Source organism: Trematomus bernacchii, unplaced genomic scaffold, assembly GCF_902827165.1.
Source record: "Trematomus bernacchii unplaced genomic scaffold, fTreBer1.1, whole genome shotgun sequence".
Classification (NCBI taxonomy): domain Eukaryota; kingdom Metazoa; phylum Chordata; class Actinopteri; order Perciformes; family Nototheniidae; genus Trematomus; species Trematomus bernacchii.
This window is the reverse complement of record NW_022987782.1, coordinates 3348691-3372307: the sequence shown is the minus strand read 5'-3', so window position 1 is coordinate 3372307 and position 23617 is coordinate 3348691. Positions and strand designations below refer to the sequence as shown.

The 23617-nt window shown below is 44.0% G+C and overlaps 1 protein-coding gene across 1 annotated transcript; it reads left to right on the top strand.

The window, feature by feature from the left end:
- Nucleotides 1-9669: 9669 nt before the first annotated feature.
- On the top strand, nucleotides 9670-10896 carry LOC117497393. The gene has a single exon (XM_034149371.1). The coding sequence runs from the start codon at nucleotides 9670-9672 to the stop codon at nucleotides 10630-10632; it is 963 nt and encodes a 320-aa protein (XP_034005262.1). The 3' UTR covers nucleotides 10633-10896.
- Nucleotides 10897-23617: the final 12721 nt, after the last annotated feature.

Here is a 23617-nt window from a genome sequence, read left to right as displayed (position 1 = left end):
ATATGCACAGCTTGTTTGGACCGTTTGGAGCAGGGGAAGATCCGGGTATACAACCTGTAAGTTTGCATTGTTATTTGTGTATTTATCAAACAAGACTGTTTAAATGTGTAAACTGTGTTGGACTGCTAAGCCATTGACACAGTGCTAACTGTGCTAACTAAGTTGCTAGAGTTTCCATATATCAACTCTAATATCAGCAGATGGCCTTGCATACATGTATCTCATAGCAGGAGAATGTCTGCATTCACACACAAAATACCTATTGACAGTATACTCCGGGTGATTTGCCGTGCGGTCAGTCGCGAAACGTAATTACATTATAGCTGGCGTAACGTGTATGCAACCGATCTAACACACGGAGCTAGAGCTAGGTTTGGTCGGAAAAACATTTTTGTGATGCTACGTTGCTAGCGTTTAAATATATCAACTACAATGTCAGCAGATGGCCTTACATGTTTGTCATGGCAGGAGAATGTCTGCAGTCACACACACGGAATACTCATACAGTATACTCCGGGTGATTTACCGTACATTGTGACAGTACATATACTGCATGTAGCTAACGAGGCTAGCTGTATGCTAGCGCAAAACAATGTATTCATGCAAGTTACATTGTATGGTAGCAGAATACCCGTATACGATTGCAATTATAAACACGTTATTGCTAGCCTAATATGAACCACTAGCTTTTGTTCATAGTAGTTTTATTACACTGCATTATAGTTGCCTTTCCTCCAAGCTAACGTTCATATCGTGTTAGCTACCAAGGTAAACAGAGCTAGGTTAGCATATTAGCAGGCAAGCTGTTCATTACACAACTACTACTAACGAATCTAAAACAACTAAGTTTCTCTAATATTTTGTGATTTGCATTTGATTTCGTCCAGCCAGATCCTGGTGGACAATCCATGACGGGGACGGGACTTCTACTACTACTGAGGCCTCATGCTAAAAGGCACCGCACCGGCTGTGCGCAGGCAAGATGCGAGGAGGAATGGATGATATACCGTGTGTATATATGTATATTTATGTTCATTTTGTACATTTCTAAAAATAAAGTTTAATGGAAATACTTAGTAGGCCTATCCTTTCTTCCCTGAATTCATATATAGCAAACCATGATTTGATTTCTCATCAAACAGTAGTAGTTTATTACAGGTAAAAATAACTTACTCTTTGTTATGAACGGCTCGTAGGCCACAACGGAAAGGCAAGGAGACATACACGAGTTTACAAAACCACGGCACATTTATTGTGGTAAATGCAGAGATAGGTGGTCGAGGGGAGAGGGTCGCTCAGTTCGTCCTTCTGCAGCCGCTTTGGAGAGAGACTCCGGGCCGCTGGGATTAATAGCACCGGCTACGGAGGTGTCCGTGATCGCGCTGATTACCCTCTTCAGCTCCACCCCACCGTAAGCCCTGCAACACACCTGCACAAAGGCCCTGGGGCCGTCACACTCTTCTATAACAACAGTTGTAGGTTCAGTTCGGTTAGTTGGCGTATAAAATATACGGCTGTACCGACGCCATGATAAGACTGATGTTCGGCTGAGAGCAGCCGTTTAGACATGGGCGCAGCCTCTCTGGTGGTTGACTAATCAGAACAGAGTGGCCGAGCTGACCAATCGGAGCACACTAGGCTCACAGGGAGGGGGGGGCAAGAGCTCCAACGAGTCGTTTAGTGGAGAAAGTGAATACTGCTGAATACACATGCTTGACAGAGATGCTGTATGCGAAACCAATGTGAGTTTGGAAAATTGCACAGTATAAATCTATTTTAGTATACCTCAACAATGTAATTATGATCAGTGGAAATGGCCATGACATGGGCCCTTTAAAATGTCCCTATATTCTTTGTTTTAATCCTTAAGGAAGACATCGATGCTGGCAGGGAGTGCCTCATTAAAGGACTCTGCATCTACCTCAACGAGGATCCTGAGGATCTGGTGAAGGAGTACATGGTGAGTGTGTGCTCAACAAGTTTTGTTCTCGAAACTTCTTGCCCTGCTGCCCCGATTGTTTCGAGAACACCCTCGGCAGACTTGCGGAGTGTAGGTCAAGCTGTGACAGGAACCTTGACTGTAGAGGCATAGTTGTAATCTGCTTGAACTCTGCGTTAACCTGAAACAAAATGAAACAATTTTTTAACAGCATGGCCCACTGACATACACACATTTGTTTCATTAAACTTACACCTGCCAATCACATAATAGTATGTACTATGCATGTTTGCTCAGCATTTGATTTCTGCTATGGAATATTGGGTGTGAATGCTGAAAGCATTTTGCTCTACCGAGATCTAATCCAGTTTGACGCGATCTTGCAAAATATATATTTTCGACAAACTTTTTTTTTAGGCGGCTTTGATGTAGTGCTAACTTATACAATCATATTCGCCACAGTAGATACGAGATGTGGACCTGAAAATCGCCAATAATATGTTTGTGAATGTGTGACGAATCTGGTGACAGAGGCAGACCACAACTGCTGCGTTCGGTAAACACAACATATGGAAACCAGTTAGTCTGAAAACCAGTAGGGACATAACACCAGCAGTATGTGCTGTGTGTTTCTGTTGTCAAGGAGGTTTAATAAGAACTTGTGCTTCACAAAACTTGCAGTCATTTTATCAAATCATTGATTGCTGTGATTACAGCGGCTTTGTTAAAGTTAGAACATTTAACCCATGTACCTTGGTACATGGGTTAAATGTTCTAACTTTAACAAAGCCGCCGCAAAAGTTTGTTCAATTACATTTGGAAGGTCATTCGGGGCATAAACACTGCAATCTGGTTGTGCATCAGAGTATGCCTCACCTATTTCATCATCTGAAGTATTTTGCGCAGATTCCAGAGAAACAAAGGTGGTTAATGTCACAATTTCTTGTTTAAAATCTGTAACTGAATAAGAAGTATGTTTTCTGCTCCTGTGGGATTTAAATGTTCCGTAGATATTTGTTTGAAAGTTGCAATCTAAAAACATGCAATCTAAACAACCTCATTTTTCTTAAGGTGTGCATTAATGTGAGCCCAGTAATACCTTTCCGAGACAAGATCCTTAGTCATAACTGGCACCTAAATATACAGCTCTTGGATTGATGACTGGTTTTAGTCACATGAAATCTATTCAAATGAATTAAAAGCGCATTCCACGTTCTAAAAGTGCAGGGGCAGCTTACATATACACAAGGAAAACGAGTATTATTCCCATAATATCTATGTTTCACTCGATAATGTTTTAATATTTGGGACCTACTTGGTAAAACTGAGGGGCAGGCCTTACAACGCCACATTCACAGCAACATTCTGGCGAACTTGCAGCACCATTCACTGCAAAAGAGAAATGGAAACAAAGAAGGATTAATGTCTAATGAGAAAATTCTGACAAAAATGCAAGACAAGCTGTCAAAATGAAATATCAAACATCAATCAATAATAAAATGGGGAAGGTCTAAGTAACAGTAGTGACACAACTGTTTTAAAAGCATTTCAAAAAGTGTGACACATCACACAATGGCCAATCACATAACCGAGTGGGACAGGGTTAAACCAAAATACAATTGTATTCTCACCACATAAATTTGAGCCCACAGTAAAAGCGCCGGCTCCAGACACGCACAGAGTTCGCGTTTCAATCTGCAGCAACAAAGAGCAACACAAAAACCAATTATACAATGCAAAATTGTATTTCTATAAACACAAATAGTAAATACTCTAGTCTACAGGTCAACAGATTATGTTTTTTTGAGGGATGATGCCAATCTTTTTTATAGCAGAGCAACAAATAGCCAATATACATTTCTGCATCTGAAAATTTAAATGACACCATTGCTCTCTTCAATGTACATGTATATATAGGGCTGGGTACCTACCGAATTAACCTGGTACCAAGTAGTCTCGACTTCTCAAGTGAAAGGATACCTATCCTTATCACAATAATCACTGCTACATGCGGCACTGGGAAAGTCCGATGATGTCAGTCTGCATAACAATTAGCAGTGTGCTGCATAATAATTAGCCATGTGCTTCTGGTAACTAGAGCATATAGCCTATCTGTATCACCTAGAATGACGCACACACATAAACATGCCCTAAAGCTGACACACCGGACTGCTAACCATGCTAAGCCGTTAGCCCCTAAGTAGCCGTTAGCCCCGTTAGCACGTTTCGCTAAGTGGTGATTTAGAGCTTGGTGTTGGAATTCTGTTTCGTTTAGGTCAAAATTGTTAATATTGTCAGTTAGCCGAGTTTCTTCCCGTTAACTGGGTATGACACATTCATAGTTTGTTAAATGTTAAGAAGCCCTCAGACACTGTTTCTTGTAAGATGTTGCATCTGCACCGCCGCGGCGAGGGCAATCGGGCTTAACAGGTTTTAAGGGTAGCCTACTGGTATCATAATTCTGTTAAACGATACCCACACTTCTAATCCTGTTATTTACAGATAAAATACATACTCACCACAGAACTTGAGCCACAGCGGAGGCACTACGGTCGTCTGACGGCAATCTGCAGCAGCAAAAACAGCATTGACATTAAAAAGCATGGCCGTTTTTCCCTTGCTAACATTCAGCATAACTTTGGAGCGTGGCTTGGTTAAAAAGTGAGCGCCCCAGCCTCTTAAAGACAGTAATGTAAACTCGTACTGCTCGTTGACCAAAGCTTTCATTTGAAAGCTAATGTTAATCCTAATGCGACGTTAGCTAACAATGGCTAAATTAACAGATAGCATTAAGTAGCTACGAACCAACACACCTTGCGGCGGGCCACACCCGACTGACTAACGTTACTGTTGGGGCGGACATTTTCACAGAGTAAACGTAGCACACGGTAATTCAACAGCACGAGAGCAAATAACTTTGTGACAGTTCATTAACTTATGTTGGTGACTTTCAATGCAGTATTGTGCTGCCTATTTCTATGTTTATAGAGTTGGGACATGTTTTTTGGTTCAGAGTGAGCGCTCCTTGGTTTTGTTGGTTTGCTGGGGGCTTGTCAGAGTGAGCGCTTGCTGCTTTGCGAGGATCTTTGTAAACGGAGCACGGAGATCAACACATGGAGATCAACACATGGAGCAGAGACGTCATGTAAACTGTGTCTGTGATGCTTGAGTCTTGGAGACTATTTGTCTGTGAGTTATTCATGTGCAGAATGTTTGAAGTGTGTAACTTTTGGTCTGAAGTTAGTTTAATGTGTGCTAATTTAGCTAATGGTGATCTGTGCTATTTCTAGCTAATAGTGATGCTAATGATAGCTAATTCCTTTAATAGTAGTATGTGTGTCATTTGTACAGTGCTACTTATATGTTATGTAAAGCCTGCATACTTATATGTGTTTTATTTCTGTATTGTTACAGTTTTACAAAGTAAAAGAAGAACAGTAAAGTCAAGAAAGAAGACCTTGCATCTTTATTGGAGGACTTTTAAATGTTAGCTAACTGTCTAGCTACGCATAGGGATACGCGCTGTAAGGGCAGAACAGTAAAAAGATAAGAGCACGGCGGGTTCAAGTAATAGTACACTACACAGCCAACATGAGTCTACGCTCAGGGAAAAACTATAATAATGAAGACACCACTACGCACAAAGAAGCAAGTGGAGAACAGCAAGCAGAGACTGTGGATCAAACAGCCAAGTGGCAAGAACATCCTCAAGCCTCTGATGCTAAGTCATATTCATCCAGAGCAGCCTCTAGATCGTCTCAGCGATCATCAGCAACAAGTTCGTCAGCCACGAAAGCCTATGCCAAGGCAAAAGCAGCTCATGCTCAATTAGCAAATGCTGAAAAAGAAGCTGACGTGATGAAACAGAGGGCAGACCTGGAAAAGCAAAAAGCTGACTTTGACGCCAGTCTACATCTGCTCCAGTGCCAAAGAGCTGCAGCTGCAGCTGAAGCTGAAGCTGCAGCTTATGACGAAGCAGATGCTGAAAGCGTGAAGCTAAGTCGAGAACCCATTGTTGAAGGTGAGCGCTTCAGTGCAGTCCAATGCACTTCCAAGTATGTTCAAGCGCAGTCTCAGTACACCTGTTCCGGAACGCATCATACACAGGTAACAGTGGAGGCACAGGAAAGAAAAATAAAGACGTTTGAACCACCTCAAGCTAAGTCAGTCTACAAAGACTTAAAAAATGAACCGACATCAAATACTTACCCTCACAGTACTCCGAAGCACGCTGATCAACAGTATGAGTCACAAAGTGCACAAGACTTCGCAAGATACCTCATCAGAAAAGAAATGGTGAGTTCAGGTCTTCTTCAATTCGATGACAAGCCTGAAAATTACTGGTCGTGGAAAGCCTCCTTTATAAGTGCCACTAAGGACTTGAATCTCACAGCCAGAGAAGAGCTAGATTTGATGACTAAGTGGCTAGGGCCCGACTCCATGCAACAAGCAAAGAGAATTCGTGCAGTACACATACTCAATCCTGCAGCAGGTGTGAACATGGTCTGGCAACGTCTTGAAGAGTGTTATGGAGCGCCAGAGGTCATTGAAGACGCACTGCTCAAGAAAATAGAACACTTTCCGAAGCTCACCAACAAAGACAATGCTAAACTGAGAGAACTCTGCGACATTCTCCTCGAACTTGAGTGTGCTAAGGACGAAGGTGCTCTGCCAGGGCTTTCGTACCTGGATACAGCTCGTGGGGTAAGAGAAATAGTGGAAAAGCTTCCCTATAATCTGCAAGAGAGGTGGACCAGCATTGGAAGCAAGTACAAGGAGGATTACAGAGTAGCCTTCCCTCCTTTCTCTGTCTTCGCCAAGTTTGTCCAGCAACAAGCAAAGATTAAGAACGATCCAAGCTTTATTATATCCACGCCAAGCAACAAAGCCTCTGTGACTGTACACAAAACAGACATCCCAGAAGAGCCAGCAGACACCCAAAGCAGTCCTACTTTAAAAACATTGGATGAGCCAGATCGCCAGTGTCCAATTCACAAGAAAAAATGTAAGCTCTTTAGATAGAAAACTCTTGAAGACCGCAAAGCATATCTCAGAGACAATCGCATCTGTTATAGATGTTGCGGTTCTTTTCAACACATGGCAAAAGATTGCAAACTGACTGTCAAATGCTTCGAGTGCAACAGTGACAGACACATCGCCGCACTGCATCCAGGCCCTCCTCCTTTAAACGCTCAGAGTGCTACGGCTGGGAAAGACGAAAGCGGGGAGCAAAGTGAAAGCTCATCTTCATCAGTGACCTCAAAGTGTACGGAGGTTTGTGGGGAGGGTTATAGCTCACGCTCATGTTCCAAAATCATCTTGGTGAAAGCATATCCTGCAGGGGAAAAGGAGAAGGCAATGAAGATGTATGCAGTGTTGGACGAACAAAGTAACAAGTCACTAGCCAAGACAGAGTTCTTCAACCTCTTTGAAGTTAAAGGTAACTCCACTCCATACACCCTGAACACCTGTTCTGGGAAGTCAGAGACTTCAGGTAGGAGAGCCGTTCATTTTGTCATTGAGTCTGTGGAGGGGAAAGTACAGCTTCCCTTACCACCCTTAATTGAGTGTGACATGGTGCCAGATGAAAGAGCAGAAATTCCCTCTCCAGAGATTGCACTACATCACCCACACCTACAGCCAGTTGCTAACAAGATTTATCCAGTAGATCAAAATGCTCCTATCCTTCTGCTCTTAGGGAGAGACATCCTAAGGGTGCACAAAGTACGTGAGCAAATCAATGGACCGCACAATGCACCTTACGCACAACGGCTAGACCTAGGCTGGGTCATTGTGGGAGAAGTATGCTTGGGGATAGCTCACAAACCATCAGAGGTCAATGTCTACAAGACCAGCATATTGCATAACGGTCGCACATCTTATCTCAGTCCATGTCCAAACAGTATTCATGTTAAAGAACACTTCAGTGGCATGACACAGCATCCTAGTCTCACCTTCCCTGCATGTAAGCAGAACACAGATTGCACTGCGATTACAGACAATCTCGGGTGTTCGGTGTTCGTCAGGTCCAAAGATGACAACGAGATACGTCCTGAAGTGTCTACACTGGCAACCAAGGTATCAGAGTTCATCTTCTTCTTCGAGTCCGTAGCAATCTCAAATGTCGTTCTGCCAGTATCGGCACAGGCCACAGCTGATGGGGTAGGTTCTGCCAGGTCTTCTGGACTGCACCGGGGGGCATCGGCACATTCCAGTAAGTGGGACATTGTCTGCACTGATCCACAGCTGCACGTGTCTTCTGTGGTGTAGTTCCACACTTTCATCAGTGCTTTGCACCTCCCCTGTTCCACACGCAGTCTATTGAGTGACTTCCAGGTTGTCCAGCCAAGGTCGTGGCCACTAGCAAGGCTTTCCGTTGGTTTGATTCCTCTGTCCAGCCATTCAAGAGCTCGTGTGTCATGTCTTTGCCATTCATCTTCCCAGATGTTGGTCCTTGCTGCTTGTTTGGTTGTCTGGAGGGGCAGGACTGTCTGCACAAAACTGGCTCTGGATCGGAGCCTGCGTGGGGGTGCTACATGGCCATGCAAGGGGTGTCTGATGTCTGTCTCCTGTGTTCTCCGTTCATCTTGAGCGATACCCAGTCGTCTGATGTGTGGGGGAGAGATGCCGGCTAGTGCATAGAGGCACGGGACAGGTGTTGTCTTAACGCATCCCGTGATGATGCGGCAGGTGTCATTCAAGGCTGTATCGACCAGTTTGGTGTGACGTGATCGGCTCCAGCTTGAACAGGCATACTCTGCTGTAGAGAAACACAGGGCCATGGCAGTTGCACGGATTGTTGGTGGATCTGCGCCCCACTTGGAGTTCACTAGTTTGCGCAGGATGTTGTTGCGGGTGTTGATCTTGGCTTTGGTGTTTTCCAGGTGTTTCTTGAAGGAGAGTGTCCTATCCAGTGTAACACCAAGATACATGGGATGCGTGTGGTTGGACAGTTTGTGGACATCCCAGGTGACGCTCAGTTCTTTTTTAGCGTCTCGGTTCCTCAGGTGGAAGCTGCATAGTTGGGTTTTTGATGGGTTGGGTTTCAGGTGGTTGTTATTGTAGTAGCTTGACATTTCTTGGAGGGCACTTTCAAGGACAGGCTCAATCTTCTGGAGGTCTGCTTGTTGGGTGGTGATGCAGAGGTCGTCTGCGTAGATGAAACGCTGGCATTCTGGGGCATCAGAGTTCATGTTGAGCTCTCAACACTTTGAGCGATGCTCAAGCTGGCAAAAGCTCTGTCAGATCCTAGCCAGACTCATTCATGTTGCCGCTTCCTTCAAAAGCAAGGCTGACGAAGCAAGAAAGAAAGGATGGGAATGTTTCGGAGAAACAATCAGCATAAGTGAACTCTCACAAGCCAAGGTTTTGATCATCCGCTCTGTCCAGCACAAGGCCTTCAAAGAGGAATTCAAATGTCTTGAAGACGGACAGACTTGGTCCAAGCAAAACACACTTGAGAAGCTCAATCCATTTGTGGATAAAGATGGTCTTCTTCGTGTTGGAGGTCGTCTTTCATTGGCTGAGCTGTCAGAAGAAGAAAAACACCCTCTGATCATTCCACGCAATCATCACATCGCCACACTGCTTGTCAGATACTTCCATGAAAAAGTAGCTCACCAAGGGCGACACTTTACAGAAGGAGCTATTCGAGGAGCTGGATACTGGATAGTTGGGAGTAAACATCTGGTATCTTCTGTCATCCACAAGGAAGGTTGGAAGATCAGAAGATGGCGGATCTGCCAGCTGACAGACTAACACCCGAACCTCCGTTCACCAATGTTGGACTGGATGTTTTTGGGCCGTGGTTGGTCATGACACGACGCACAAAAGGAGGGGCTGCAGACAGCAAACGCTGGGCTTTGCTCTTCACATGCATGTCTACCAGAGCGGTGCATATTGAACTGATTGAATCCATGTCAACAGACAGTTTTATCAATGCCTTAAGAAGATTTTTCTCTGTTCGTGGTCCAGCAAAGCTCCTGCGCTCTGACAGAGGGACTAACTTCGTCGGGGCTTCAAAAGAGTTAAGGATTAACACAGACGACACATTAATCAGGAAGTACCTCCAGGAGAAAGGATGCTCTTGGGTTTTCAACCCCCCTCATGCCTCCCACATGGGTGGTTCCTGGGAGCGGCTCATCGGAGTAGCCAGGCCCATTCTGGATGCAATGTTGCTTCAGACGGGACCAGTACGTCTTACACATGAGGTTTTGAGCACTTTCATGGCAGAGGTGATGGCGATCATCAACGCAAGACCCCTTGTGTCTGTGTCTACTGACCCAGATATGCCTGCAGTTCTAACCCCCTCAATGCTCCTGACTCAGAAAATGAGTGCAGTTTCAGCAACTCCTGGAAACTTCGATACAGCCCAGTTGCTCGGAAAGCAATGGAAGCAAGTTCAGTGCCTTGCCGACACCTTTTGGAAGAGATGGAAAGGAGAGTATCTGTCTACTCTGCAGAGCCGCAGGAAGTGGACGCAAGACAAGCCGAACGTCAAAGAAGGAGACGTCATCCTTCTCAAAGACAGTCAAGTCCATAGGAACGAATGGCCAATGGGATTGGTTGTTAAGACTTTTCCAAGCAGTGACAAGAGGGTCCGCAAAGTAGAAGTGCGGATTGTGAAGGACGGGACAGCCAAGGTGTTGCTTAGGCCTGTAACAGAAATTGTTGTCCTTCTTGCAGAGTCTTAGAGAAAGAACTCTTAATATGTTGTTTTCAGTGGACATTCCCTTTCAAGTTCAATTGTATTTGTCGTGATATAATGTTATTATCTCAAGCGGGGAGTGTGCTGCCTATTTCTATGTTTATAGAGTTGGGACATGTTTTTTGGCTCAGAGTGAGCGCTCCTTGGTTTTGTTGGTTTGCTGGGGGCTTGTCAGAGTGAGCGCTTGCTGCTTTGTGAGGATCTTTGTAAACGGAGCACGGAGATCAACAGATGGAGATCAACACATGGAGCAGAGACGTCATGTAAACTGTGTTCGTGTCTGTGATGCTTGAGCCTCGGAGACTATTTGTCTGTGAGTTATTCAAGTGCAGAATGTTTGAAGTGTGTAACTTTTGGTCTGAAGCTAGTTTAATGTGTGCTAATTTACAGTGGCGAGCCGTCAGGGCCCTCTAGGCCCTCTGTGAGGGCCTAAGATATTCTAAAAAATAATGTTTTAAAACATTTAAAACATTTAAATATATATTTTTTTAATATTATTTTTGTTATATTTTTCATTAGTTTTACCGAAAAAAAACTTGATTTAATTGTATTTAAAATAACATTTCCAAAGAAATAAATCCTTCGAATCTGCCTGTTCAGTCTCTGTTGAATGTGAAGGGTTACATGAAAGAAGCTCGTCTGGCCCTCTCTGCGATTCACAGAGGGCCCGCTATAGTAACTGAACGAGAGAGTAATGTCAAATGACAGTACAATTGACCAATCATATCTTCCCTCTAAATGGGTGGGTTTTATTATCGCAGACTTTATGACAAGTTCCGCCCGCTGTGAAACTTTTCTTGTTTCCATAGCAACAACAACTTCCTGTCAACAGCGTGAACTCGCCTTCAAAATAAAAGCATGCCAAATTACACTTAAGACATACAACTGCAACGAAAGTAACAAACACAATGCAATATCATTTTCAATGTCAAAGAACACAAATTGGGTTCACAGGTGTTGTTTTGTGTGGTAGAGGGTCGCTGTCATTGATGCGTTTTGCACCCTGGGCCGTTGTTTTGATATTCCGCTGAAGTATACGCTGTGACGTAATAACTCTTTTTTTTTTCGAGGGAATTGGTGGGGGTCAGAGGGCCTAGGTATAAAGCTCACGGCTCGCCACTGCTAATTTAGCTAATGGTGATCTGTGCTATTTCTAGCTAATAGTGATGCTAATGATAGCTAATTCCTTTAATAGTAGTATGTGTGTCGTTTGTACAGTGCTACTTATATGTTATGTAAAGCCTGCATACTTATATGTGTTTTATTTCTGTATTGTTACAGTTTTACAAAGTAAAAGAAGAACAGTAAAGTCAAGAAAGAAGACCTTGCATCTTTATTGGAGGACTTTTAAATGTTAGCTAACTGTCTAGCTACGCATAGGGATACGCGCTGTAAGGGCAGAACAAGTATACTACATATGGTTACGCATTAACTAATATTCCAATGTATTCCAGCCATCCATACTTACCGATCCGAGCTGAGTAATGGCGTGACCGAGCTGCCTTCCTTGCGGCTGTCTTCTTCCAAAAAGAAATGCATTGCGCACGATTTCGCGGGGTATTGCGGTGGAATTGATACATTTATTTGATTGACTCATTTTATCCCAACATGACCTAAACACGTTCATGTACTCTCTCCTCATACAATGTAGATTCTACACAATACTATTACATTTTGCCTCGGAACATGAGACAATTGTATAACATTCACAAAATAGGCTTGGATGAATCCAACAGATGGCCAGTCCGCCTTTTTTCAGTGTACGTACATGCACTCCCTTAGGATAGGTTGAGAAGAAGTAAGGAACAGAGGTGGAGAGGCACAACGTATCTACGTACATGCACTCCCTTAGGATAGGTTGAGGGAAAAGAGTAGTAGGTAAGAAGTAGGGAACAGAGGTGGAGAGGCACACACAGGGAGAAAGGTCCCCACTGGAACCTTAATTGGAATTGGTGAGAGGTAAGGAGGTACGCTGTGAATACGGTCTAAACACTCCCCAGCCGGAATAGGCCTCGCTGCAACCTGTTACCCTCTAATAGAACCTCGAGAGGTCAGAGAGGGGAAAGGTTTGGATGAAGAGAAAATAGAATAAATAGATTACAGAAGTAGAGAGTATGAGAAGTAGAGAGATAATAGCTGTTCTCGAGAGAGAGAGAGAGAGAGAGAGAGAGAGAGAGAGAGAGAGAGAGAGAGAGAGAGAGAGAGAGAGAGAGAGAGAGAGAGCATGGAGAGGACGCTGGCGTTGACTGTTCGCCGCTTCTCCGCCTCTGTTACCCTCTTACCCTTCCCCAAATGTAAAGCGTCTTTGGGTTCGAGAAAAGCGCTATAAAAATACAATTTATTATTATTATTATTATTTAGAAGAATGAGAAGTAGTAATAACCTTAGTTTTAAATATAAGATCTAAGGTTTTAAGATTTAAAGGGGACCTATCATGCAAAATGCACTTTTGTACGTCTTTTATACATGAATATGTGTCCCCGGTGTTCCAGGGAACTCACCAAGTGTCAGAAAACTCAACCCTCTCTCTTTTTCTCCATACCCAAATCTCTAAAAACGGGGCTGCAACGGATCTGATACAGGCTGACCCAGATTTGAACATTTCGCTGACGTCAGGACGGAGGAGCTGACCTATCAGGGGAATGAGAGGTTGCCGTGGCATGGTAACAGCATGGTAACACGACGCTCGTAACTCGGCCCCCTCCTTTGCAGGGGGGCGTGGTCAGCTGCAGCGCATGCAAAGACAGGGTGGAGGAGAGCAAAATAGAGCGAAATGAGGCATGGCTAAAATGCATGATCTGTTTGGTATTTTGAAAAAGAAAACGTATAAATATACCTTATATAGGTATGGCCCTACAATATATTATTCAAATATAGCAAATATAGCATGATAGGTCCACTTTAAAGTGGACCTATCATGCTATATTTGAATAATATATTGTAGGGCCATACCTATATAAGGTATATTTATACGTTTTCTTTTTCAAAATACCAAACAGATCATGCATTTTAGCCATGCCTCATTTCGCTCTATGTGCTGTTTGCTGTCTACGGTCTGATTCTGTGAGCTGCAGCTGACCACGCCCCCCTGCAGGAGAGGGGGGCGTGACACGGCCCCCCTGCAGGAGAGGGAGGCGTGACACGGCCCCGGCACGAGTGTCATGTTACCATGCCGGCCCCGGCACGAGTGTCATGTTACCATGCTTGCTGTGATTACGAGTGGAGAATAAACATGTTATCTCAGAGCAATGCATGTGTTCAAGCATATTACAGAAGTACTGAAGAAGCGGAGGTTTCGGTGGAGGTGCAAACATCTCGGTTGCAGCAGGACGTTTCTGAATGGTTAGTTGACAAGCTATTTGTTACGATGCTTGCTAATTATTCCGTTTCCGTTCATATTTTGGCTAATTAGCAAGAATGCAATGTGTACAGTTTGTAACATAGAGTTTGTAACGCAAAAACAGCGGTACATATATATATTTACATAGGGAGACATTCATCTTTTCAGCATATATATACAATGGCCTCATTACGTTTATTAATAATATACAGTCCTTTTCTTCCAACATCGTGCAACAACTGTTACCGTTGGAAAGTTCAATAACTTAGGGTCATAAAAAGTATAACTCCAGATGCTTAAACACCTCAGTTGTCAGCAATGTGTGTATTTTCATGTGTTTTTAAAAGCTCAGTTATTGACTTCTTTCTACAGGTGTACATGTGCAAATTGCGCTGCAATGCCGTCTGAACCAGAGAATGTGTGCTGCATGGAGATACCACAGGTAACATTTTTGATAGCTTCACTAAGTTCTCTGTTTAGAGAATACATTTTTCACATGTCATTCAATATGTTTATCACACTAGGTGTCAAGACGGATGCAGGAACTTGAGCTCTCTGTGCCTTGTATGGTGGACCATCCTGGTTTGGAGCCTGTGTGCCTAAATGTGTTCTCCCTGCAGAATGCTTTCAATATATACAGAGCTGAACATGGGAGACTACAGATGAGGCAAATACAGCAGTGAGTGGTTTGTTTGTTTTGACTGAAATTGTAAAACGTCTGCTAATATTGTTCATGAAAATAAATACTGATGTATATGGTTTTATGCAATCTTTCATTTCATTCTGTCATTGTACATGGCGTTACTATTATGATATACTACACAGCAATGGCATAACACACCCATGTGTACGACAAAAAAAGTCCACACACACAACCTTATGCTTTTGAAAGCAGCATATACTTTACCCATCCAAACATGAATAATCATGACACATTTGATATAAACTGTCGGAACTTTATTCAAAATCAACGGTATTTTACATAAATTAAATAGGCTTTTCACTAAATATTATTTGCAATTATTTCAGGCGTCACAGGTATCTAGCCTACAGAAGCTTTGTGAGCTGGTGCTGGGGCTTCCTTGGACGCAAGATCAGAGTAGTCATTCCGGCCTGCGTTGTCCTCAGGATTCACAGGGAGTTTCCTGATCGGCAAAACAACTATGACAGTCAAATTGAACCGTGTAGCATAACCGGCGATGACCTCCTCCCTGTCAGGTCGCTCATACTGGGAACACAGGTCCTCTGGGATGGGTATCTTCAGAAGCTCCTGTGTGAATGGTGCAGGGTCCACAAATACTTGGTCGAAGATGAGGTCCATCAAGTTGGCCATGTAGCCTGTGCAATGTTAAAAAAAGCAAAAAAAATATTTGGTTTAGATTTTTATATGCATGTAAAACACTGAAAGTTGTTTCTATTTTTTTTTATTTTATAATTTGTTGTGGAATACATACTTCATTTTAAAAATGTGAATATTACTGGCACTTCAATAGATGTATAGATTTATTTTTCATGTGCTTGCGTCCGAATTTATATGAAAGTCTACTCTTTGGTTGTAAATAGTTGTATAATAAATATTTTAAACACTTATGGAATGTGGGGTCAGTCTGACATGCAGAATCTATCATCACAGATAATCTGCTGGTAGCATGTGAGGTGCTGGCCTGTAAAGAAGAAAACATAGTTAGAACAAAATCATCTCAACTTAGTATTCAGGATGAGAAAATACTATTTGGATAATTATAGTCTGAAATCCCAAAAGATGGGGGCTAAAACTGTCTATTTAGCAAAGCTCTTTGCTTAGCCTTTTCCAATCTGAGTTAGTTTGGAACCGTAACGTGCATGCTGTGTTTCTGACAGGATACAGATGATGTGTTGGAGAGGGGCTGAGCTCAGTAGACTGACTGTAATGAGTGCTAGCCACTAATTAGCCTGTTGCTGGAGGTAAGGCCCCGTCAACAACAACAACAACAACAAACCAACGGTGCTTTAGCTCGGTTTTACTCGTGGTGTGTCTCCCCCCTCCCCCATAGATCCTAACAGTCGTGCACACACACACCCATTTAAATTCATGTGTGCTAACAAGTAAACACATAAAAGCTTTTACATATAACGTTGCAAAAAACGGCGTGTCTCATTAGCGTAGCGTAGCTTACAGATCGATAATATCTGATCATTCTTACAGACTACAATCACAAAAGCTTGTACATATAACGCTGCAAAAAACGGCAGTTAGCTACAGAAGATTACGTTTGTTATTATAACTTACTTTATATGATTTTAGAGGATACAAAATACTAATAAATATGAGAATAAATACTTCTGTTATCTGCTATGGCGTGGCTTTACAGCCTTCACACAGATCACCATTGCGGCAGTATGTCTGAGCATGTTATCAAATGCCTGATAATTAAAATAAAAGCAAAGACAGCGGAGCGTACAAAATAAAATAAAATGTTACAAAAACATATAAACACCTAACCGATTACTGTTTGGGTTTGAGGCGACATTGATACGGTGAAGCTACATGCTACATGCTACATGCTACAAGCTAGAATAGCTTTATCAGGAAAAACACCGCTAAATAAAAACTTACAGCTTCCAAATTGGATGTGGCCTCACTGGCCTGGTCCCGGATGGTGGGTATTGATCCCGGTTTTAGCCTTAGTTTGGAGGCAAATCCTTCTTTGACTTGAGTGACGTTCATAAACATGTCCGGGGCAAAATGTTGTGAACACACAAGCAGAAATCTGCTGTAGTCTTCTGGCACATGTCCCTGGAAAATAAACTCTAGCCACAGATTCCTGTCTTTTTCCAGAGATGGCAGTGCATGCAGTACCTTGCCCTTGTCCAGATTATTGCAGCCAACAACAGCACAACGTTTAACTCCCTTGGACGACATCATTGTTAGAGTACGCAAAAACATAGATGTGACTGGGGGAGCCTGCCGACAGCCTATATGCGAATGAGAGGTTGGGCAATGGCCGTGGCCGTGGCCCAACCCCACATTCCCCTGATAGGTGGAGAGTTGGCCCAATAGCCGTAGCGCCACCGTCCTGACGTCAGGAAAGTGTTCAAATCTGGATCCGTTTTTATCAGATCCGGTGCAGCCCCTTTTTTAGAGATTTGGGTATGGAGGAAAATAGAGAGGGTTGTGTTTTCTGACACTTGGTGAGTTCCCTGGAACACCGGGGACACATATTCATGTATAAAAGACGTACAAAAGTGCATTTTGCATAGGTCCCCTTTAAGTGAAAGAGTAAGAACTAAAATGTATAGGTGACGTGTCTACGTCAATGCACTCTTATTAGATTTTTTTATTTTATCAACTATAAGCTTTATCAAAAAGGATGGTCTTAAGCGTACTCTTAAAAATGGATAGGCTGTCTGCCGCCCGAACACAAACTGGAAGCTGATTCCACAAAAGTGGAGCTTGATAAGAAAAGGCTCTGGCTCCCATTGTACTTTTAGAGACTCTAGGAACAACTAACAACCCTGCATTCTTGGAACGCAATGGCCTAGTATGACAGTAGGGTATAATGAGTTCTTTAAGGTAAGATGGCGCCTGCCCATTAAAGGCTTTGTAGGCGAGAAGAAGAATTTTAAATTCTATTCTGTGTTCTATAGGGAGCCAGTGTAAGGCAGCCAGAACAGGAGTAATGTGGTCCCTTTTCCTAACTCTGGGTAGTACACGTGCTGCAGCATTTTGAATCAGCTGAAGCGACTTAACTGACTTTTTGGTACACCCTGATAATAAAGAGTTACAATAATCCAGCCTTGAAGTAACAAATGCATGGACTAGTTTCTCTGCATCGTTTTGAGGCAAGATATGCCTGATTTTTGCAATGTTGCGTAGATGAAAGAAGGCGGTCCTTGAGATTGATTTTATGTGGGCGTTAAAAGATAAATCCTGATCAAATATAACACCAAGGTTCCTTACAGTCTCACTGGAGGCCAAATTAATGCCATCCATAGTTAGTATATCTTTAGATAATTTGTTTCGTAGATTCTTTGGGCCGAGTACAATAACTTCAGTTTTAGCCGTGTTTAACATCAAAAAGTTTAAGGTCATCCACGTTTTTAAGTCCTTGAGGCAGTCTTGAATTGTATTTAGATGATTGGTTTCATCAGGCTTGATGGATAAATATAGTTGAGTATCATCCGCATAACAGTGGAAATGTGTGGTGGCTCTACTCTTCAGCCACCTCCCTTGTGAGTGTGTGTTCCCTTTCCCTGTCTGTGTGGGCGTGGTGGCTGTCACTCCTGGCTCCCGGCTCAATCTCCACCTGCTGCAAATCTCCACCTGCTGCAATCAGCTTACACACCTGATTCCCATTCAGCCATTTACTAATGGTATATCAGCGGAGGCTCCACAACATGTCAGCGCCAGATCGTTGTTTAAACCCCAGTGGTAACTCTCAGCCTTCTTAGCCGATTTAAGCTATTTCTCTGTACATGGAATACGTTTCTCACCTGTTTCTCTTATGCTCCAGGATCACTCTCCAGCCGCCTAGTTACCATCACCTGCAGCCACCAGTCATCATTCCAACCGGATTACTCTCCACGCTCCTCCACCTCACAATAAACCTTTTTCCAACACTCTGCCGTGTCCTGCGTTTGGGTCCTATCGGATATCGTAACAGAAATGTACAGAATATTGCCCAGCGGAAGCATATCATGGAGAGATAAGGTGAGTGTTCCTAATTGTGGGGAGAAGAAACTAAGTACTTTCTCATACCAGGGAACCTTATGACCAAATGAACCTGCCGAGAACGCAGAGAGTGACCTCTTTGCTCTGATATGAGTATCAGTCAATCCAAATGTGTCAGGTGATGATATGTTTAGCGCTGAATCTGACATATGAATTATATTAACCAGCATTGTCAAATGAGCATAATAACAGCATCCTGACCAATATCTAGGCAAATATTAATAATAATTTGTCCCCGCACACATAAAAACAAGATCCTCCACAATACTCGTAGCCATATATCCTAAACCCAGTCCCCCATCGTTAACAATGTCTATAGTAGGTCCTTTTCCTTGAAATGTATGTTTACTAGGATAAGTGCCTACATATACTGTACAATCAGCAACTCCCATGAATACAGTTTCGATTTGTTGTCCTCCTCTTTGATATGGAGGTACTCCATCTTGATAGCAAATACAATGGGATGGCTTCTCTGTCACTCGTACTTGACCAACAGGCTCTGGTTCAACCCTAAGGTCAGTTAATCTGTGTAGCCGGATAAGAGGACCATATTTACTAGGACCACATCCAGCGTCAAGGGGTTTTCCTACGTGCTGTGATGCAACTCGTTCCTCATATTTGCAAAGAACAGGAAACAATTCATTTAGTCTAAGAGGCCTTGCTACCGGACTCATACAAGTACCCATGCTATTACAAGGTGGCATGACCACTGCCGTCATACCATTTTTACCTGGAAAGGTGTGTTTTACCATATAAGACATCATCTCATACCAAACATTGCCTTTCGAACTTATGGGTAGCAGGTAGTCCTCCTCTTTTCCTTCCAGGTCTTCACGGTTGATGATTGGCTCAATCAACACAGCTCTCTTAGTTCGTTCTGAAAGTTTTGTCAGTGAGTTCTGTCTTTCCAGTCCTGACCCCTCAGGGTCTGCTGGCAATTGCTCCCGGGCAATGCTGGAATTTGACATACCCCAAGTAAGTGCTAGCATCCATACTAGCATGGTCATCATGGCGAACCTATGGTCAGCCATCACTTTCTCAAGGTATCGGTGCTTTCTTGCAATGGGACGCGTGTACCCAAGTGGTTCTCTCCTTCACTTTTACTGCAGTCGGTGTAGTAAGCAGAACCTGAAATGGGCCTCTCCAGCGTGGAGAATGCCAGTGACGTCTCCTCAAGTCCTTCACCAGAATCCAGTCAGCTGGATGGTAGGGGTGATTTATCTTTCCGTCTTCCAAGGGTGTAGGGAGAGCTGCTTTGACCTGAATGGAGATAGAACTCAAAATCTGGGTTAGCTTCCTACAGTAGGCCACTATGGCCTCATCCACAAGTATCTGATCAGTACTCCTACCTTTGTACAGATCTTGACCCATAGTTCTACCTGTCAAAACCTCATGTGGAGATAAACCTATGGTAGAGTGGTATCTTCCCCTCATATACATTAACACCAGGGGAAGACAGGAAACCCAATCCATTTGTGTCTCAGCAATCATCTTTGTCAGTTTGTTCTTTAACACCCCATTAGCTCTTTCAACAGCACCCCCACTCTCTGGATGGTAAGCACAATGGCGTTTTAAACCAATGCCTGTCTTTTCTGCCAAAAATGATATTGAGTACATTTTTGTTGTTTACAAAATGAGGGCCATTGTCTGATGATAATTTTGTAGGGATTCCCCACCTGGGAATGAAATCCTGAAGTAAATGTTTAGCAGTTGATATTGCATCTGCATGTTTACAAGGAAAAGCTTCCACCCACTTAGAGAACATATCTACTACAACTAGACAATACTTATATCCTCTAGCTGGAGATAACTCAATGAAATCCGTCATTAGATGTTGAAAAGGGCCACTTGGCACTGGAAATGCAGCTTGTGTTATGTGTTGTGACTTACCCACATTGTTTTGAGCACACACCAGACATCTCCTGCAAAGGTTTTCAGCTGGAGTGCTGAAACCAATTGAGTCCCAACTCTGTGCAATGAATTTAATCATACCTGTCTTGGAGACATGATCTAAACCATGACAGAGCTTGGCCATGTAGGGAAAAAGTTGTTTAGGCAAACAAGGTTTGTCATTTGGACCTTTCCATACTCCTTCTGGATCATACTTACCTTGTTTCCTCCATGACGTTTTTTCCGCAGCACTAGCCATTGATTGAATGTCTTTTAGGGACATATGGGGATCGAACACTGTCTGTGACTCAGCAGAGTCAAGAGGCATCTGAAGTGAATAAGTCTCACATGAAACAGCGGCAGATAATTTTCTTTAGAAACATCATTGGTAACCCGAACATGGGCTTGACATTTACATACAGCCACCTAAGATGGGAGCAAAATGGCATCAAGAAGATTATTGACAAGAAGGTGATCCTTTTCCAGAACTATGGTGCACAACGCGAGGCTCAGCGTCTCTCTAGAGTTAGCAAAATAGTATTTATTTGTCTACTTTTATTAAGTTTGTTCACTCGGAACAGCCTTTCACTAACTTCATACAGCCGACAACAACTCCTGGACATTGGACTATGCCATTCCAACTCTTTAACAGATGATCTCCGTATCATTCCGGAGATCGCCAGATCACCGGAGCCTGCTCAGTCTACTCTGCCGAGCGGAAGTGCCCACAGGCGGCGAGACCGTAAACAAAGGCGGGGGAAGCGAGGAGGGCTAAGAGCTAGGCTGAAGCTAACGCCGCATCGGCTCGCCCTACCCAGCATTTTCCTCGCCAATCTGCGGTCTATAATGAACAAAATGGATGAGATACGACTAAGCATCGTCAACCACAAACGGATGATGGACTGCAACATCATGATCTTCACGGAAACATGGCTAAACAGCGGCGTTCCCAATAGCGCCGTTGAGCTAACTGGGCGTAACTTCTTCAGAGCAGACAGATCAGCTGACGACTCCGGTAAGACCAGGGGAGGGGGGCTGTGCATGTATGTAAACAAAGCATGGTGTACAGACTCTGCCATTGTCAGCAGTCACTGCTCAGCTCATCTGGAATATCTTTTTATTAAATGCAGACCCTTCTATCAACCCAGAGAGTTCACAGCAATCCTAGTAATAGCCGTATATGTAGCCCCAGATGCTAATGCAACAATTGCAATGAAAGAACTGCACACAGCCATTAGCCAACAACAAACTGCACACCCTGAGGCAGCTTTCATTGTTGCGGGTGATTTCAATCACTCCAGTTTGAAGACTGTACTCCCCAAATTTCGACAACATGTCTCCTGCCCCACGAGAGGCAACAAAACATTGGATCATGGCCAATGCATACAATGCCATTCCCCTCCCCCACCTGGGTCAGTCTGACCACCTCTCACTGTTCCTTTACCCCACATACACACCACTCATCAAACGTGTGAAACCCACATTGAGGACTGTCAAGGTATGGCCTGAGGAGGCAGACTCTATGCTACAGGACAAGTTTCAACACACAGCCTGGAGTGTTTGCCACCCAGGCCACCTTGGATTCCCATACAGACATTGACCACTACGCCTCCTCTGTACTGGACTACATCAGCACCACCATCAACAGTGTCACCACTCTGAAGCAGATAACAACCTACCCAAACCAGAAGCCGTGGATGAATAAAGAAGTTCGCCAACTACTGAAGGCACGAAACATCGCCTTCAGATCAGGTGACGAATGGGCTTACAGTTTATCCAGGGCTCACCTAAAGAAGGGCATTAGGAAGGCCAAGCACTGCTACAAACTGAGGATTGAGGAGCACTTCAACAACTCCGACCCCCGAAGAATGTGGCAGGGCATTCAGGCCATCACTGACTACAAACCCACCACCCCCTCTCTCCCGTCAAACGACGTCTCCTTCCTCAACGAGCTGAATCATTTCTATGCTCGCTTCGACAGGGACAACCAGGAGACAGCCACTAAGGCTGTCCCCACTGCAGACCACCAGCCCCTCACACTCTCACCTTCTGACGTCTTCACCACACTGAGCAGGATTAATGCACGCAAGGCTGCTGGACCCGATGGCATCCCAGGCCGCGTTCTCAGGGCCTGTGCTGGGCAACTGACTGAGGTCATGACGGACATTTTCAACCTGTCCCTGGCCCAAACTGTTGTCCCCACGTGCTTTAAAACCACCGCCATAGTGCCAGTGCCCAAACACTCTGCTGCAGCAGGCCTGAATGACTTCCGTCCCGTTGCACTTACACCCATTCTCATGAAGTGCTTCGAGAAGTTGGTCCTAGCACAGCTTAAATCCCGCCTATCACCGACACTGGACCCCCATCAATTCGCATACCGGACTAATAGGAGCACGGAAGATGCTGTTTCCATAACACTTCACACCGTCCTCTCACATCTGGAAAAAACCAACTCCTACGCAAGACTGCTGTTCATCGACTTCAGTTCAGCCTTGAACACCGTCATCCCCTCCAAACTAATCACAAAACTCAACGACCTGGGCATCGACGCTCCCCTTTGTAATTGGATTCTAGACTTTCTAACCAACAGACCCCAACATGTCAGGTTAGATCATCTCTCTTCCATGACCCTCAGCCTAAATACCGGTGTCCCACAAGGCTGCGTGCTGAGCCCCCTCCTCTACTCCATCTTCACCCACGACTGTACCCCTGTACATGGTTCAAACACCATCATCAAGTATGCAGACGACACAACGGTGATCGGCCTCATCCACAACAACGATGAGACGGCCTACAGGGAGGAGGTTCAGCATCTGACTGAGTGGTGTGCTGACAATAACCTGGCCCTCAACACAACAAAAACAAAAGAACTAATTGTGGACTTCAGGAAATCGAAAGGCAACACACACACTCCCATCCACATAAATGGAACGGCGGTGGAGCGTGTGTCTAGCTTCAAGTTCCTGGGGGTCACATATCCGATAACCTCTCATGGTCCAACAATACCACCAGCATAGTAAAGAAGGCTCA